This window comes from Ips typographus, linkage group LG3 (assembly GCF_016097725.1).
Source record: "Ips typographus isolate SLU linkage group LG3, UJ_Ityp_2.0, whole genome shotgun sequence".
In the NCBI taxonomy this organism is placed as follows: domain Eukaryota; kingdom Metazoa; phylum Arthropoda; class Insecta; order Coleoptera; family Curculionidae; genus Ips; species Ips typographus.
In genome coordinates, this window is record NC_138424.1 from 21,451,651 (window position 1) to 21,471,107 (window position 19,457).

The 19,457-nt window shown below is 34.3% G+C and overlaps 1 protein-coding gene across 3 annotated transcripts in view; it reads right to left on the reverse strand.

Moving 5' to 3' along the window:
• LOC145727339 (zinc finger protein castor homolog 1-like) overlaps window positions 1–19,457 on the reverse strand; it is a 108,207-nt gene that overhangs the window by 32,924 nt on the left and 55,826 nt on the right. For all 3 annotated transcript variants that reach the window (XM_081976911.1, XM_081976910.1, XM_081976909.1), the window contains exons 4-5: window positions 14,800–15,119; window positions 14,419–14,503 (exon numbers count right to left, since the gene is read on the reverse strand). In XM_081976911.1, the coding sequence (XP_081833037.1) occupies window positions 14,419–14,503; window positions 14,800–15,119 (405 nt within the window). The remainder of the gene's footprint in view (window positions 1–14,418; window positions 14,504–14,799; window positions 15,120–19,457) is intronic.

Genomic DNA, 19,457 nt, shown 5'->3' on the forward strand with positions numbered 1-19,457 from the left:
ATAATATGTTTTGCAATGTTGTCAGATGTAATCTATTTGTATGTAAAATTTGATTTTGTCAATTAAAATTTTATAGTTTTCAGTGTTGCCAAAAGTGATTTAAAAACATGTACATTTAGTGTTCAAATCAGCTTTAGTAAAAGCAGTTATAATCCAATGAAATTGGACTGTGTTGCCAGTTCTAGCTCACTACCACAACATTCAACTGACATTCAATTTTTTCTTATACTGACAAGAATGAAATTAAAGTGAACGCGGCAACAACGCATTTAATAAAATTTAGGCATACCAGTGTTTTACAATGTTGCCGCCGTTTTGGAAACTATTTTTTCCCAAGACTTTACATATTGTGCGTAGCTTTGAACTGAATTGAAAATAAATTAAGTATTTTGCGGTGTTGTCGAATGTTTTTTTCGGTTTTGAAAAAATGCCAATTAGCTGGTTTTTATAAAAGTGCAGTGAAACGGTAAAATGTCAAATAGTGTCGTCTCTTAATGAATTTGTCAGTTGTTGAATGACAGTTTAAGGCGATAAATTTGACAGTTACGACACTTTACAGCGTGGTTTACAGTTAGGTGGCTGTAGATACAACTTGCAGAGCAATTATTTTATTTTAATTTTCTGAAAAACACTTGAAACATCCTGATGTAGAGCAATAGTGTCTCAATTAATCTGGAAAAACACTAATAAAAACAAAATAATAACGATTTTCAAAATATACAGAGTGTTCAGTTTTGCACTTGCTTCGCTACTATAAACAAATGAACCAATTTTGTTGACCAAAACCTGTGAGTTAATAGAGAAATTATTATAGAAAATAAGTAATTTCCCTTTGGTGACGCATATTCAAATGCACTTTATCAACATAACAACCTTTATAAATACGAAATTTTATGAATAGTTAAAAGCCTAAATTGGTTAAATTGACACTGAATTGTCGTGAGAGCTCCGATTCTGTCCGCGCTACTCTATTGGCTCTAATTTGTCGTGATTACGTCCTAAACGAACGAGGCCGGAATGAAATAAATCATATTCCCCTCTCGATTCTTTTTTCATTGAAATTGTTTTTTAACAAAACCCAACCTCAGTGGAATGAACTTTATCGTGCACACAAGTGCACTACACACGTAACGCACTTCGGAAATATCCCAAATATAAAACATGTCTGGTTTTCACTGCTAAGAAATTTATCTTTTTATTTCTTCAAGTTGAAACCCGGTCCCGGTGTGTTCTGTTTCTTGAAAACCGACAGTCTTTTGGGAACCGTAAAAGCCAGTTTTAATAACCGACATGGTTTGATATCGGCCTTTATGGCTTTTCTTGAAACGCACATGGCTCATTTTCTCATTAAACTCACTTAAAAACTGACATTTTTTAATGTAAAAAACTTCTAAACTAGTTTCAGAAGCTTGTAAACTTCTAGAATACCTAGAAAGTTTCCAAAAACCTTGTAGAACACAGATAGTGTCAATGTCAATTTGTAAAAACAGAAAAATGTTTTATTAAAGCTCCTTTTAGACTTTTAAGCAAGTTTTTTTCCTTATTTGAGAGTTTCAAGTATATTCTAGAATATTTCAGCATTTTGTAGACTTCTAGAATCCCTAGAATAGACCTAGAAGGTTTCTAAAAACCTCGTAGAACACATATAGTGTCAAAGTCAATTTGTAAAAACTGAAAAATGTTTTATTAAAGCTACTTTAGACTTTTGAGCAAGTTTTTTTCCTGTTGGAGAGTTTCAAGTATATTCTGGAATATTTCAGGGTTTTGTAGACTTCTAGAATCCTTAGAATAGACCTAGAAGGTTTCTAAAAACCTCGTAGAACACAGATAGTGTCCATGTCAATTTGTAAAAACTGAAAAATGTTTTATTAAATCTACTTTAGACTTTTGAGCAAGTTTTTTACCTATTTGAGAGTTTCAAGTATATTCTAGAATATTTAATCGTTTTGTAGACTTCTAGAATCCCTAGAATAGACCTAGAAGTTTTCTAAAAACCTCGTAGAACACAGATAGTTTCAAAGTCAATTTGTAAAAACTGAAAAATGTTTTATTAAAACTACTTTAGACTTCTGAGCAACTTTTTTTTCCCTATTTGAGAGTTTTAGGTATATTCTAGAATATTTCAGAGTTTTTTAGACTTCTAGAATCCCTAGAATAGATCTAGAAGGTTTCTAAAAACCTTGCAGAACACAGATGGTCAAATCCCAATTTGTAAACTGTTTCATTACAATTTTCCCTGTTTGGAAGTTTTAAGTCTGTTCTAGACTAGTTTGAGGGGTTTGTAGACTTCTAAAATCCCTAAAATAAATCTAGAAAGTTTCAAAAAACCTTGTAGAATACAGAGAGTGTTAATGTCAATTTGTAAAAACTGAAAAATCTATTATTAAAACTACTTTAGACTTTTAAGCAAGTTTTTTCCCTGTTGGAGAGTTTCAGGTATATTCTAGAATATTTCAGCGTTTTGTAGACTTCTAAAATCCCTAGAACAGACCTAGAAGGTTTCCAAAAACCTTGCAGAACGCAGATAGTGTCAATGTCAATTTGTAAAAACTGAAAAATGTTTTATTCAAACTACTTTAGACTTTTGAACAAGTTTTTTCGCTGTTGAAGAGTTTCAGGTATATTCTGAAATATTTCAGCGTTTTGTAGACTTCTAGAATCCCTAGAACAGATCTAGAAGGTTCCTAAAAACCACGAAGAGCATAGATGGTCAAATGACAATTTGTAAACTGTTTCATTACAATTTTCTCTGTTTGAAAGTCTTAAGTCTGTTCTAGACTAGTTTGACAAGTTTGCAGACCTCTAGAATACCTGGAATAGACCTAGAAGGTTTCTAAAAACCTCGTAGAACACAGGTAGTGTCAATGTCAATTTGTAAAAACTGAAAAAGGCTTTATTAAAGCTACTTTAGACTTTTGAGCAAGTTTTTTCCCTGATGGAGTGTTTCAGGTATATTCTAGAATATTTCAGCGTTTTGCAGACTTCCAGAATCCCTAGAACAGATCTAGAAGGTTCCTAAAAACCACGAAGAGCATAGATGGTCAAATGTCAATTTGTAAACTGTTTCATTACAATTTTCTCTGTTTGAAAGAGGTAAGTCTGTTCTAGACTAGTTTGAGAAGTTTGTAGACTTCTAAAATCCCTAGAATAGAACTAGACGGTTTCAAAAAACCTCGTAGAATACTTAGATAGTGTCAATGTCAATTAGTAAAAACTGGAAAAGGTTTAGTTAAAACTACTTTATACTTTTGACCAAGTTTTCTCCTATTTGATAGTTTCAAGTATATTCTAGAATATTTCTGCGTTTTGTAGACTTCTAGAGTCCCTAGAAGTCTTCTAAACACCTTTTAGAACACAAATATTACCAGTGAATAAAGTAAAAAATTGTAGAATATTTTATTAAAGTGGTTTTAGACTTTTGAGAAAGTCGTTTCCCATTGGAAAGTTTCAGGTCTCTTCTACACTGGTTTTAGAGTTATGTAGACTTTAGAACAGTCCTGCAAGACTTAGAATACAAATATAGTCAGTGTAAATGTTGTAAAAATTCTAGACTGTGTCATTAAAGCCACTGTGAACGTTTCAGCAAGTTTTTCCTTGTTTGAACGTTTCAGGTCTTATTCTAGGCTAATTTGAGGGGTCTGTAGACTTCTACAATCCATAGAATAGACCTAGAAGGTTTCTAAAAGCTGAATTTTTTTTTTATTAAAGTGGTTTTACACTTTTGTGAATTCCCATTTGAAAGTTTCAGTGGTTTGAGAGTTATGTAGACTCTAGAATATTTGGACTATTTTGATTATGATTTTATCTTATTTGTGATCAATCTTCGGTGTTTTTTTATTAATCTGAGATTGAATCGACCTGAAAAATCCAGCGAGTTTAAATTAATTCGACCCCTTTTCAAATAGAGCGAAAGCACAAAAAACTTTAATCCCTGAAGGAGATCTTTTTAAATCCACCCCTTTTGCCCCGAATTCGCACACGTGCATTCGCATAACACAATTACTTTCGGTAAAAACGCACTACCCAAAATAATGGGGGTCTAAAATTACCAAAAGCCCCGCTCGCTTTCAAAACCTTCTTATTTATCTTTTAACCCTTTTTTTAAAATCGGAATAGAGCATCCGGCTGAAAATTCAGCTTTGATAGCCCTCGTATGTCAGGCAGTGGTTCAGCAGGCCGATTGTAAATAGCTCGGCCATGTTTTCTTTCATCGGGATGCTAAAGAGCCTTTATTGTACACGAATACTAAATTGGAACGTAGTAAGTATATGACCTTTTGGTATTCTGCTCTATTGAGTAACTTAATAATGCGGGTCTCTATATAGATGAACTCAATGAACCCATAACAGGCTTTTTTATGTACTGAAGGTTTATTAAAAAAAAATATTGTCAAATTACAGAAACGCTAACGGTGTAAATAACTTATAAAGTGCAACTAGAATTGAAAAATTTTGAAGATATTTTATAATAAGTCTCCGAGAGCTTTTCTTAGGTTATTAGGTAAGAAATGTAATGAGGATTCTAAAAATGTGCTTAAAACAGTCATTTTCTCACTTCAAGTGGGTTTTACAGGCGATTTTGTATCTGACTGTCTTTTTAAACTGAGTTTCTGGCAGTTCAAATTTTGACACCACTTTCCTCCCTGACTGTACCAAATTTTGTAGTGTTTCTTAGGTTATTAGATAGGATATTTAATGAGGATTCTAAAAATATGCTTAAAACAGTCATTTTCTCACTCCAAGTGAGTTTTACAGGAGATTTTGTCCCTGACTGTCTTTTCAATCTGTTTTTCTGGCAGTTCAAACTTTGACACCGCTTTCCTCCCTGACTGTACCAAATTTTGAAGTGTTTTTTTAGGTTATTGAATAGGAAATTTAATGAGGATTCTAAAAATGTGCTTAAAACAATCATTTTCTCACTCCAAGTGAGTTTTATGGGAGATTGTGTCCCTGACTGTCTTTTCAAATTGTGTTTTGTAGCAGTTTAAATTTTGACGCCGCTTTCTTTCCTGACTGTACCAAATTATGTAGTGTTTTTTGAGGTTATTGTATAGCAAATTTAGTGAGGATTTCAAAAATGTGCTTAAAACAGTCATTTTCTCACTCCAAGTGTGTTTTACGGGAGATTGTGTCCCTGACTGTCCTTTCAAACTGTGTTTTGTAGCAGTTCAAACTTTGACGCAGCTTTTTTCCCTGACTGTACCAATTTTTGTAGTGTTTTCTGAGGCTATTGGATAGGAAATTTAGTGAGGATTCCAAAAATGTGCTTAAAACAGTCATTTTCTCACTCCAAGTGAGTTTTACGGCAGATTGTGTCCCTGACTGTCTTTTCAAATTGTGTTTTGTAGCAGTTTAAATTTTGACGCCGCTTTCTTTCCTGACTGTACCAAATTATGTAGTGTTTTTTGAGGTTATTGTATAGCAAATTTAGTGAGGATTTCAAAAATGTGCTTAAAACAGTCATTTTCTCACTCCAAGTGTGTTTTACGGGAGATTGTGTCCCTGACTGTCCTTTCAAACTGTGTTTTGTAGCAGTTCAAACTTTGACGCAGCTTTTTTCCCTGACTGTACCAATTTTTGTAGTGTTTTCTGAGGCTATTGGATAGGAAATTTAGTGAGGATTCCAAAAATGTGCTTAAAACAGTCATTTTCTCACTCTAAATGAGTTTTACAGGCGATTTTGTCCCTGACTGTCTTTTCAAACTGCGTTTCTGGCAGTTCAAACTTTGACACCGCTTTCCTCCCTGACTGTACCAAATTTTGTAGTGTTTTTTGAGGTTATTGGATAGCAAATTTAGTGAGGATTTCAAAAATGTGCTTAAAACAGTCATTTTCTCACTCCAAGTGAGTTTTACAAGCGATTTTGTCTCTGACTATCTTGTCAAACAGTGTTTCTGGCAGTTCAAACTTTGACACCGCTTTCCTCTTTGACTGTACCAAATTTTGTAGTGTTTCTTAGGTTATTAGATAGGATATTTAATGAGGATTCTAAAAATGTGCTTAAAACAGTCATTTTCTCACTCCAAGTGTGTTTTACGGGAGATTGTGTCCCTGACTGTCCTTTCAAACTGTGTTTTGTAGCAGTTCAAACTTTGACGCAGCTTTTTTCCCTGACTGTACCAATTTTTGTAGTGTTTTCTGAGGCTATTGGATAGGAAATTTAGTGAGGATTCCAAAAATGTGCTTAAAACAGTCATTTTCTCACTCTAAATGAGTTTTACAGGCGATTTTGTCCCTGACTGTCTTTTCAAACTGCGTTTCTGGCAGTTCAAACTTTGACACCGCTTTCCTCCCTGACTGTACCAAATTTTGTAGTGTTTCTTAGGTTATTAGATAGGATATTTAATGAGGATTCTAAAAATGTGCTTAAAACAGTAATTTTCTCACTCCAAGTGTGTTTTACGGGAGATTGTGTCCCTGACTGTCCTTTCAAACTGTGTTTTGTAGCAGTTCAAACTTTGACGCAGCTTTCTTCCCTGACTGTACCAATTCTTGTAGTGTTTTCTGAGGCTATTGGATAGGAAATTTAGTGAGGATTCCAAAAATGTGCTTAAAACAGTCATTTTCTCACTCCAAGTGGGTTTTACAGGCGATTGTGTCCCTGAGTGTCCTTTCAAACTGTGTTTCTAGCAGTTCAAACTTTGACGCAGCATTTCTCCCTGACTGTACCAATTCTTGAAGTGTTTTTTGAGGTTATTGGATAGGAAATTTAGTGAGGATTCCAAAAATGTGCTTAAAACAGTCATTTTCTCACTCCAAGTGGGTTTTACAGGCGATTGTGCCCTGAGTGTCCTTTCAAACTGTGTTTCTAGCAGTTCAAAATTTGACGCAGCATTTCTCCCTGACTGTACCAATTCTTGAAGTGTTTTTTGAGGTTATTGGATAGGAAATTTAGTGAGGATTCCAAAAATGTGCTTAAAACAGTCATTTTCTCACTCCAAGTGGGTTTTACAGGCGATTGTGTCCCTGAGTGTCCTTTCAAACTGTGTTTCTAGCAGTTCAAACTTTGACGCAGCATTTCTCCCTGACTGTACCAATTCTTGAAGTGTTTTTTGAGGTTATTGGATAGGAAATTTAGTGAGGATTCCAAAAATGTGCTTAAAACAGTCATTTTCTCCCTACAAGTGGGTTTTACGAGAGATTTTGTCCGTGACTATCCGTTGCTTCTGGCTGTTCAAACTTTGACACAGCAGGAGCAATGCTGCAACGTTGCCAAATACATGCAAATACAAATAATCTTTGATTTGTTGATATACCGATGGTGGTTTTTCTGACCAACTGAGCACACTTTGCTTTTTATCTGGTTGAAAATATCAACATGAAAAATGTCTAAAATACACCCCAAGCAGTTTTTTCAGCTGTGACGTAATCCTATAATTGCTTTGATTTCCCTATAGGTTTCTCGTTTAGTAGCCAAATTTTGTATTTATCAGTCACTAAAAACAACAAAAAAAATCATATTGTATGTAGGGTTTCGGGGAAAATTGAAAATATCGTCTCAAACGTGCTTTCACGCATCGTATCGAAATCTTCGGACAAGCCGTTTCTTTTAAAAGCCTCGCAGAATTTCGTTCTTCGGCAATAATTAACTGCCTATTTCAATGTTTTTTTCAACGTAAAATTCCACACCGAAATGACTGACACACACAAAACGATCCACATTCGCATACATATCCGTATCGTCTGCATCAGTATACGACAGAGTCACGGTCGGTCGCACGAAATAAATGAACAAAAGCCAAAAATCCTTTCCGCAATTGCGGTTTAGGACATTCTGGAAATGTTTCATAAGTAACCTGTCAACTTATGCGACTGATTAATTGTTTGGGTTAAAATTAAGCGACACGCACAACTTGTGTTGCACCACACAACTCTTGGAAAACTAAAGGAAAATAATGCGCAATTTACGAGTCATCACATTTTTGCCAAACCGGAGAGTATAAATTTCCTACACTCAAAACCGAAAAAGTACGGTCCTCGTAAAGTCCGAACAGTAAATCTTCGGACGTTTACGGTCCTGCATTTTTTCACGGTTTTGCACGGAAAAACTTGTTTTACTACCGCGACAACCGCTACATTGTTGTCTACCAGTTTAATTTGCCAATAATACACTTTGCCAAATAATTAGTAATACCGCAACTATTGTTACAAGTGGTTTGCTGATTTAAATAACTCCAATGTGTTTTCTGGAAATTATAGAAAAAATTGAGGTTTTCTTTGCTAACAAGTCAAAACTATATTACCTGGTCACTTAATCGAATAATACTTTTTAGAGTACAAGTAGTAGAATTCATTGTTTTTTTTTGTTAAAGTTTTCTATGTCGAGAAGGTCGAAATTCGCTTGCGACAAACTGCTAACGTAACGAAATTTACCCTTTAAACCCAACATGGTAATAAGCGAAACTGAGCTTTAATAACTGTTTTTTACTAGAAGAACGAAAACTTGAAGGAATTTGTTTCTTAAACTAGTGTTGTGTTGTGTTTTTTTAACATTTGTATAGTGCAACAATTTTTACTGGTGTATGTCACTAGAAATTTGTTTGCAAGAGACCAGCAACTCTAATAATCACTTTATATTAAAAGTTCACTTTTTCAGACTCTAAAACGCCTTTTTCACGTAAAAAAAGTCTTAAAAATTACATTCAAATCAACGCTGCCGAAGTTTGGCAACGTCGAAAAGCTTTTAATTCCTGTGCTTGCACAAAGGTGGGTCACGAATTGTACTAGCTATGACGTTTATGTCATAAATCCCAGAAACACGTATTGTTTCGAAAACTGTGTTAAACTGCAATATTTGACAGTTGATATTAATGACATATTACATGGTTTTTGGAGGATAATTTAGCTAAAATAACTGCCATAAAACTTAAAAATACGTTTTATATGGAATAATGCAAAAAAACTTTTATAAACTCTGATTTTTGCAACTTTGAATCACAGTTTGACTGTTAGAGACAAAAGCTTCTCAAAGCCACTTGGAGTGAGCAAATGACTGTTTTAAGCACATTTTTGAAATTCTCATTAATTTTCCTATTCGATAACATGAAAAAACACTACAAAAATTTAGTACAGTCAGGGAGGAAAGCGGTGTAAAAGTTTGAACTGCCAGAAACACAGTTTGAAAAGAGAGTCAGGAACAAAATCTCCTGTAAAACCCACTTGGAGTGAGAAATTGACTGTTTTAAGCACATTTTTAGAATCCTCATTAAATTTCCTATCCAATAACATGAAAAAACACTAAAAAAATTTAGTACAGTCAGGGAGGAAAGCGGTGTAAAAGTTTGAACTGCCAGAAACACAGTTTGAAAAGACAGTCAGGAACAAAATCTCCTGTAAAACCCACTTGGAGTGAGAAATTGACTGTTTTAAGCACATTTTTAGAATCCTCATTAAATTTCCTATCCAATAACATGAAAAAACACTAAAAAAATTTAGTACAGTCAGGGAGGAAAGCGATGTAAAAGTTTGAACTGCCAGAAACACAGTTTGAAAAGACAGTCAGGAACAAAATCTCCTGTAAAACCCACTTGGAGTGAGAAATTGACTGTTTTAAGCACATTTTTAGAATCCTCATTAAATTTCCTATCCAATAACATGAAAAAACACTAAAAAAATTTAGTACAGTCAGGGAGGAAAGCGATGTAAAAGTTTGAACTGCCAGAAACACAGTTTGAAAAGACAGTCAGGAACAAAATCTCCTGTAAAACCCACTTGGAGTGAGAAATTGACTGTTTTAAGCACATTTTTAGAATCCTCATTAAATTTCCTATCCAATAACATGAAAAAACACTAAAAAAATTTAGTACAGTCAGGGAGGAAAGCGGTGTAAAAGTTTGAACTGCCAGAAACACAGTTTGAAAAGACAGTCAGGAACAAAATCTCCTGTAAAACCCACTTGGAGTGAGAAATTGACTGTTTTAAGCACATTTTTAGAATCCTCATTAAATTTCCTATCCAATAACATGAAAAAACACTAAAAAAATTTAGTACAGTCAGGGAGGAAAGCGGTGTAAAAGTTTGAACTGCCAGAAACACAGTTTGAAAAGACAGTCAGGAACAAAATCTCCTGTAAAACCCACTTGGAGTGAGAAATTGACTGTTTTAAGCACATTTTTAGAATCCTCATTAAATTTCCTATCCAATAACATGAAAAAACACTAAAAAAATTTAGTACAGTCAGGGAGGAAAGCGGTGTAAAAGTTTGAACTGCCAGAAACACAGTTTGAAAAGACAGTCAGGAACAAAATCTCCTGTAAAACCCACTTGGAGTGAGAAATTGACTGTTTTAAGCACATTTTTAGAATCCTCATTAAATTTCCTATCCAATAACATGAAAAAACACTAAAAAAATTTAGTACAGTCAGGGAGGAAAGCGGTGTAAAAGTTTGAACTGCCAGAAACACAGTTTGAAAAGACAGTCAGGAACAAAATCTTCTGTAAAACTCACTTGGAGTGAGAAAATAGTAGTTTTAAGCACAGTTTTAGAATCCTCATTAAATTTCCTATCCAATAACATGAAAAAACACTAAAAAAATTTAGTACAGTCAGGGAGGAAAGCGGTGTAAAAGTTTGAACTGCCAGAAACACAGTTTGAAAAGACAGTCAGGAACAAAATCTCCTGTAAAACCCACTTGGAGTGAGAAATTGACTGTTTTAAGCACATTTTTAGAATCCTCATTAAATTTCCTATCCAATAACATGAAAAAACACTAAAAAAATTTAGTACAGTCAGGGAGGAAAGCGATGTAAAAGTTTGAACTGCCAGAAACACAGTTTGAAAAGACAGTCAGGAACAAAATCTCCTGTAAAACCCACTTGGAGTGAGAAATTGACTGTTTTAAGCACATTTTTAGAATCCTCATTACATTTCCTATCCAATAACATGAAAAAACACTAAAAAAATTTAGTACAGTCAGGGAGGAAAGCGGTGTAAAAGTTTGAACTGCCAGAAACACAGTTTGAAAAGACAGTCAGGAACAAAATCTTCTGTAAAACTCACTTGGAGTGAGAAAATATTAGTTTTAAGCACAGTTTTAGAATCCTCATTAAATTTCCTATCCAATAACCTAAAAAACATTATAAGATTCGGTACAGTCAGGGACAAAAACTGCGTCAAAGTTTAAACTGCTACAAAATACAGTTTTGAAAGGACAGTCAGGGACACAATCTCCTGTAAAACTCACTTGGAGTGAGAAAATATTGGTTTTAAGCACATTTTTAGAATTCTCATTAAATTTCCTATCCAATAACATAAAAAAACACTACAAAACTTTGTACAGTCAAGAAGAAAAGCTGTGTCAAAATTTGAATTACCAGAAAGACAATTTGAAACCCGTCTTATCACGTGATTTTCGAATACGATTTTGCCATTTGAAACAGTTTCGTGATCTTTAGAATTCCGTTTTGGCGTTAAAAAGAGTCACTAGGTCTTTAAAAAAAAATTTTTTATTTGATAATTCAAATTCGTCACGTTTCACTGTAAAAACAGTCACGTGATCTTAAAAATATCAGTTTTAATACTGCTAGCTAAATTATCTTCTATATTGTCATTGTTTTTCAATGTAGATGATTAAAAAAAAACATTCTGTATAATAATGAAAAATCAATGTTGTTTTTCTTACGTAAATTGTTTATTTTTTGATATCTATCGTTATCTACCGTTTTTTGACCGATTAATCTACCGCTATTAAATATTTTGACTTGGCAACACTGGTTTACGCCACAAACACTAATACGTCACATTGAAATTTATTTTAAAAATCAGTCGGGCCAGATGTTTGATGGGAGCAAAAAAAAAAACCCTGAAAGGGGTCGAATTTATAATTCAATTTTATTAAAGCGAAGCATTCGAATTGTATACGGGGGGGGGGCCAACAAAAGCGCCTTTATGTACGGGGGGAATAAAGCCGAAACTTCCGTAAAATCTTAACTCTTTTTTCTGTTTAGGTGGGTTTTGAAAGGCTTTTATGTTTGTACAAGTGTGTTTTCTGAATATATGGGACGATTACGATACGGAAATCTCGCCATTTCATTTAAAAGCACGTCCGACTTTTGAATGGGATGTAGAGTTTAACAGCGTCAGACTTCTAGCGGTGTAAATTCAGTAATAAAGTGTTTCTTATAGAGAAAACCTATAAAACGTTTCTGCAAAATCCGTTTTATTGTCACTTTTAGACTTTATTGGCGTTGCCATTGTTAAATAAGCTTTTACCGAGAAGTCAAATTTCTCTACGGCACTTGTGCCATAAAACACGTGAAAGAAATGATCAGAAAAAAACAAACCAGCTGATAGAACTGAGTTTAATGCGAGCAATAAAACCAAATTGTTTTTAAAGGACGACAAGAGATGTGAAAAATTTAAATAATAAATTGGGAGTCAGTTTAAGCGAATTAAATCAAATATGTCAGAGGCAATTTAAGTCAATTTAGTCGGTTTTTGTGACGGTAGTAAAATAACGCATTCTTCTGGCTTAATAAAACCTCATTGGGTTTGTTAAAAGAAATCATATTTTGTTTACTTCGTTAGATGAATCTTCTTTTTTAAAAACCGACACTGACTCATTGGATCTACAATTTCTACTAATTATTTGTCAGTAAAGCTCATTTTCGCTTACGTTTGTTTGAAATGTAAATGACCAATTCCATTAGTGCGGTCATTAGTTTCAAGCCAATTTCGACCTTAGTACACAATAACATCATAGTGCGTTTTGCTTTTGCTGCATTGTTGCCAAATACCTATTTTTGTCATTTTTGATGTAAGTATGTGGCAACTAACAAAATCTATTATTTAAAACAAAAATTATTTCTTGTTCGTTAATAAGGTGTATTTGCGATTACATTCACTGGCAATTTAAATGGCAAATTAGATTAGTGCGGTTCTTAGTTTCAAGCGAATTTCGACTATAAAGACAGAGTGCACTGAGTTGGACAGTTTTCATTTTAACAGCCAGTAATTCGATATTTTTTTAACAATTACAGAGTGATTTAATATATCAATTTGTAGCCCCTGACACCCTCTTCTGATCACCCTATATACTATTTGTAAAAATGTCAATTAATTAAGTTGTTTAGATAAAGACAAAGTGATCTGAATTTGGCATTTTTCAATTTCCAATAACTCGATTATTTTGTCACTTACACGGTAATTCAATATACCTCTGTGTAGCCCCTAACACCCTCTTCCGATCACTTTCTATACTATTTGTAGTCAAACTGTTAATTAACTGAGTTATTTAACACTCAAGAGTGAGTGAACCAAATTTGACAGTTTTTCATTTAAAATCCAATAACTTCGTTATTTTGTCAGTTAAAGGGTGATTCAATATATCTCTGTGTATCCCCTGACACCCTCTTTTGATCACTTTCTTTACTATTTGTAGTCAAAATGTCAATTAACTGAGTTATTTAATACTAAAAAGTGACTGAACCGAATTTGACAGTTTTCACTTTAACATCCAATAACTCCGTTATTTTAACAGTTATAGGGTGATTCAATATATCTTTGTGTAGCCCCTGACACCCTCTTTCAATCACTCTCTATACTATTTGTAGTCAAAATGTCAATTAACTGAGTTATTTAATACTAAAAAGTGAGTGAACCGAATTTGACAGTTTTCACTTTAACATCCAATAACTCCGTTATTTTAACAGTTATAGGGTGATTCAATATATCTTTGTGTAGCCCCTGACACCCTCTTCCCATCACTTTCTATACTATTTGTAGTCAAAATGTCAATTAACTGAGTTATTTAATACTAAAAAGTGAGTGAACCAAATTTGACAGTTTTCACTTTAACTTCCAATAACTCCGTCATTTTAACAGTTACAGGGTGATTCAATATATCAATTTGTAGCTTTTGGCATTCCTTTTTTAGTTACAAAGTTACAAAAGTAGTCAGATTGGATAGAAGTGTAACTAAACAATGTTGCCAGTGTGCTTATTTAAATTACAGTGCTTTAAGTGTCAATAGAGAGCTTCTATTTCAAAACCATGTTGCCAATAGAAAAGCGTCTTAACAGCGGTGTTTCCAACGCTTAATAATAAAATCACTTACCCTGCTTCTTATGTTATTGAAAAATGTTGGTATCGGAAACTTGGCAACGATGCAGTAATTGTAATACAAAATAGAGTGTTAATAAGCTAAATTAATATTTTGGCAACATTGCCTCCAATGGGGCGTGGCATTACATTTTTGATTTTATTTACGTAGACCAGCAAATTTGCTAAAAAATTAGAGAGATAAATCATTTTTTAACAATGTTGCCAAATAAGAAACTCAAGAAACTGCGCAACAAAGAATTTTTTACAATAAGAAATCTGGCAACGTTGAAATTATTGTATTCCTAACAGTAAAGCCTAACAAGGGGGGGGCGTGGCTTTTAACAGCCACACCCATTTCCATAGTAAAGTACAACTTACCACTTAAAGGCGACTCCATAGGTGGAGGGGATGAACTTTCAGTCTTAATCAAGTGGGAAAAGGCCAAGTTTCCCGAAAAAATACCCTGAAATATAATGAAAAATAGAGTACATTGCAATTAATTGGAAATCAGTCTAATCTTTACAGTGATTTACATAAAACATGTAAAATCTTGTAAAACGAGTATCAACAAAATGGCAAGAAAACATAAAATCCCAACTGTACACATAATTAGTTGGTTGGTTCTCACTATTCATCAAACTAATTCACTTTTAGTTGGTCACACTTAAAAAAACCAAATTTAAGCTTTAATACACGGTTATTTAGAAGAAAACTGTGAGAAATGCAACAATTATCCTAAAATTGTTTAATTACACTTACCGTAAGCCTTCCTTGATCCTCGTTTTGATCGTTTTTGCCTTCGCTAAACGATCCATAGTCTCCGCCCTCCCCGTTGCTCAATCCACCCCTGAAAAAACTGTGAGTCTTGGAGTCACGCCCACTCAAACTGGTGGGCGTGGCCGAGTGAGGTAGTTTGAGTCCGATTGGACCGAAATGACTAGAGGGCGTGGCCGAGGGGGTGCTGCGCGACGATTCGGGCGCCGTTTTCGGGGAGAGGGGCGTGGATGGGGGCGTGGGCGGTTCACTGAGTGACGGTCGTTGCGGCGGCGTTGCCAGCGAGAGGTTTTCGAAGATTTTACCTGAAAATAGTTTTTTCAATTAAATAAAAAATTATGACCAAACCAAACCAAATTATTGGGAAAACCTTCGAGACTGCTAAATATTATTAATGAATAATCAGTTTTTTCCGAACGAAATTAAAAATAAATTGCTTGCATTATTGCAAAACCGTTTCAATTTGTTTAAAGTAGGATAAGTGTGACGTTGTGCGTGGAAAAAAAAAATTAAAACATCATACATGTAATAGCACTTAGTTACTAAATTTCAATCAATAATAATAATATGTGACCTCAATTGGTTTTTGTCGAGTAATTTCGTTTTTAGTCGCGTTATTATAAAGGTGTTTTAAAGGCGACAGAACCAATTTTCAGCATCCTTCATATATTTATACATATACAAGGTGATCCAACAACAAGATCTTGAGACTGTCACCAAATTTTTGAAATATTTTCAGTTCGAGTTTGGAAAGTTTGACAACGTCGCTCTGTTTTACAATAAGTCACTTTGGGTTTTCTCAGGGTGAAAAATTTGGCAACGTTGCACTACTCCTCAAATGCGGTTATCAGTTAAAAAATCACTGATTTTGTTTGAATTACAGGGTTTACTAATTTTGGCAACGTCGCACTATTTTCCATAGTGTTTCGACTCTCCGAGGTCACGTGAGCATTTTAACTGTACAAATTTGTTCCGTAAGTTTGCAGGACCGTTTTTCCGAAGAAAACAATGGTGGTTCACTATTTTTGTCACCCTGTACGCAATTTTTAAGATAGAATTTTTTACTCTACACCACTCGAAAGAGGAGCTCAAAACGGTTCTTTTAAGTGGTTGAACCACCCTGAACTCACAAAAATAACTGAGTTACAGAGTGTTCAAATTTCAAACCACAACTGATTTGAAAATTTTCAAACCAGTTTTTGCTAAATAACTCGAAAACGGTAAAAGTTACGAAAACTTTGAAAGAGAGCAAAAATGTATATAAACAACTCTTTAACTCAGCACCGTAAGTTTGCAGGACCGTTTTTGCTTCCAGTATACAGAGTGTGCATGAAAAGTATGGTGATTGACTGTTTTTGATCACCCTGTACGCAATTTTTCAAATAGAATTTTTTGCTCAACAACACTGAAAAGAGGAGCTCAAGACGGTTAATTTGAGTGGTTCAACCTCCTGGAACTCCCGAAAATAACCGAGTTACAGGGTGTTCAAATTTCAAACCACAATTTCAGCTGATTTTAAAATTTATTGCGTCAAACCAGTTTTTGCTAAATAACTCAAAAACGGTAAAAGTTACGAAAACTTTGAAAGAGAGCAAAAATGTATATAAACAACTCTTTAACTCAGCACCGTAAGTTTGCAGGACCGTTTTTGCTTCCAGTATACAGAGTGTGTATAAAAAGTATGGTGATTGACTGTTTTTGGTCACCCTGTACGCAATTTTTTATATAGAATTTTTTGCTCAACGCCACTGAAAAGAGGAGCTCAAGACGGTTAATTTGAGTGGTTGAACCACCCTGAACTCACAAAAATAACTGAGTTACAGGGTGTTCAAATTTGAAACCACAATTTCAACTAATTTGAAAATTTGTCGCATCAAACCAGTTTTTGCTAAATAACTCGAAAACGGTAAAAGTTACAAAAAACTTGCAAGAGACCAAAAATGTTTCTAAACAACTCTTTAACTCAGCACTATAAGTTTGCAGAATCATTTTTGCTTCCAGTATACAGAGTGTGCATAAAAATTATAGTGACTGACTGTTTTTGGTCACCCTGTACGCAATTTTTCAGATAGAATTTTTTGCTCAACACCACTGGAAAGAGGAGCTCAAGACGGTTAATTTGAGTGGTTCAACCTCCTGGAACTCTCGAAAATAACCGAGTTACAGGGTGTTCAAATTTCAAACCACAATTTCAACTGATTTGAAAATTTCTTGCGTCAAATCAGTTTTTGCTAGATAACTCGAAAACGGTGAAAGTTCCGAAAAGTTTACAAGAGATGAAAAATGTTGCTAATCTACTCCTTAACTCAGCACCATAAGTTTGCAGGACCGTTTTTGCTTCCAGTATACAGAGTGTGCATGAAAAGTATGGTGATTGACTGTTTTTGATCACCCTGTACGCAATTTTTCAAATAGAATTTTTTGCTCAACTACACTGAAAAGAGGAGCTCAAGACGGTTAATTTGAGTGGTTGAACCACCCTGAACTCACAAAAATAACTGAGTTACAGGGTGTTCAAATTTGAAACCACAATTTCAACTAATTTGAAAATTTGTCGCATCAAACCAGTTTTTGCTAAATAACTCGAAAACGGTAAAAGTTACGAAAAACTTGCAAGAGACCAAAAATGTTTCTAAACAACTCTTTAACTCAGCACCATAGGTTTTCAGGATCGTTTTTGCTTCCAGTATACAGAGTGTGTATGAAAAGTATGGTGATTGACTGTTTTTGGTCACCCTGTACGCAATTTTTCAGATAGAATTTTTTGCTCAACACTACTAGAAAGAGGAGCTCAAGACGGTTAATTTGAGTGGTTCAACCTCCTGGAACTCCCGAAAATAACCGAGTTACAGGGTGTTCAAATTTCAAACCACATTTCCGGTGATTTTAAAATTTATTGCGTCAAACCAGTTTTTGCTAAATAACTCAAAAACGGTAAAAGTTACGAAAAACTTGCAAGAGACCAAAAATGTTTCTAAACAACTCTTTAACTCAGCACCATAAGTTTGCAGGACCGTTTTTGCTTCCAGTATACAGAGTGTGCATGAAAAGTATGGTGATTGACTGTTTTTGGTCACCCTGTACGCAATTTTTCAGATAGATTTTTTTGCTCAACACCACTGGAAAGAGGAGCTCAAGGCGGTTAATTTGAGTGGTTCAACCTCCTTGAACTCCCAAAAATAACTGAGTTACAGAGTGTTCAAATTTCAAATCACAATTTCAACTAATTTTAAAATTTGTCGCTTCAAACCAGTTTTTTGCTAAATAACTCGAAAACGGTAAAAGTTACGAAAAACTTGCAAGAGACCAAAAATGTTTCTAAACAACTCTTTAACTCAGCACTATAAGTTTGCAGGATCATTTTTGCTTCCAGTATACAGAGTGTGCATAAAAATTATGGTGACTGACTGTTTTTGGTCACCCTGTACGCAATTTTTCAGATAGAATTTTTTGCTCAACACCACTGGAAAGAAGAGCTCAAGACGGTTAATTTGAGTGGTTCAACCTCCTGGAACTCTCGAAAATAACCGAGTTACAGGGTGCTCAAATTTCAAACCACAATTTCAACTGATTTTAAAATTTATTGCGTGAAATGAGTTTTAGCTAAATAACTCGAAAACGGTAAAAGTTACGAAAAACTTGCAAGAAACTAAAAATGTTTCTAAACAACTCTTTAACTCAACACCGTAAGTTTGCAGGACCGTTTTTGCTTCCAGTATACAGAGTGTGTATGAAAAGTAAGGTGATTTATAACTTTTCAAATTAATGAGAGCCATGACAGGAAAATGATATTTTTCAAGCAAATTTGGTAAAATTGGTAAATTTTCCTTTCACACAATTATCTATGTTTCTGCGTCAGTTAAACGAACAATTGGTCCACTCTGTATATAAGTTGGAACAAAAAGCGGTGGGTGTCCACGTCGGGCACTTTTTTGTTTATTTTTCAATCCAAAAGCCCACGTTAACGTGTCGATTAAATTTCTGGGTTTATTTAAATTTTCGCCTCTTAATTAACTGGCCAAACAAACAATTTGGGTAAATTGCCAACCGAGAAAAAGTCACTGCTGTTATTTAAATTATCGTCTTAAATTGGCCTCTTTTCAGTTCGGAGATATATATTTTTGCTTTAAAACGTCATTATCCGAACCGAAGGCAATTACAATTAATATTCAGTAAAAGGCACAACATGAAAATCTAATTTAAAAAGCGAGAAAAAAAGCAGACCAAATAATTATTCTTCAATTAGTTTTGTGAGCTGGCAACCCAAAAGGTGTGTTGGACTAGTTTTTTTTTTTGTTATTTCAACCTTATACTTTGAAGAGCAACATTAACAACGTTGATTACACTTTTCGGTCGAGAATCCTGAATTGTGGAGATTGTGATTACTGTATAACCTCACAAATTCGATCCAAAAAAAAACCACTTAGCACACCTGTCCACCAAACTCGAAAAACCATTAACTTATTAAAAACTTAATTTCTAATACATCAATCATATAGGTGGGCTTATCGTTTTCACCGGGAATAATTTTCCTTATTCATTTATTCATCAAAGAAACGAGTTTTCAAACACAATAGCCCGTCGAAAAAATCTACATTTTTTTCCTTAAATAATAATCATAATAGGACACACAGAGAATACGT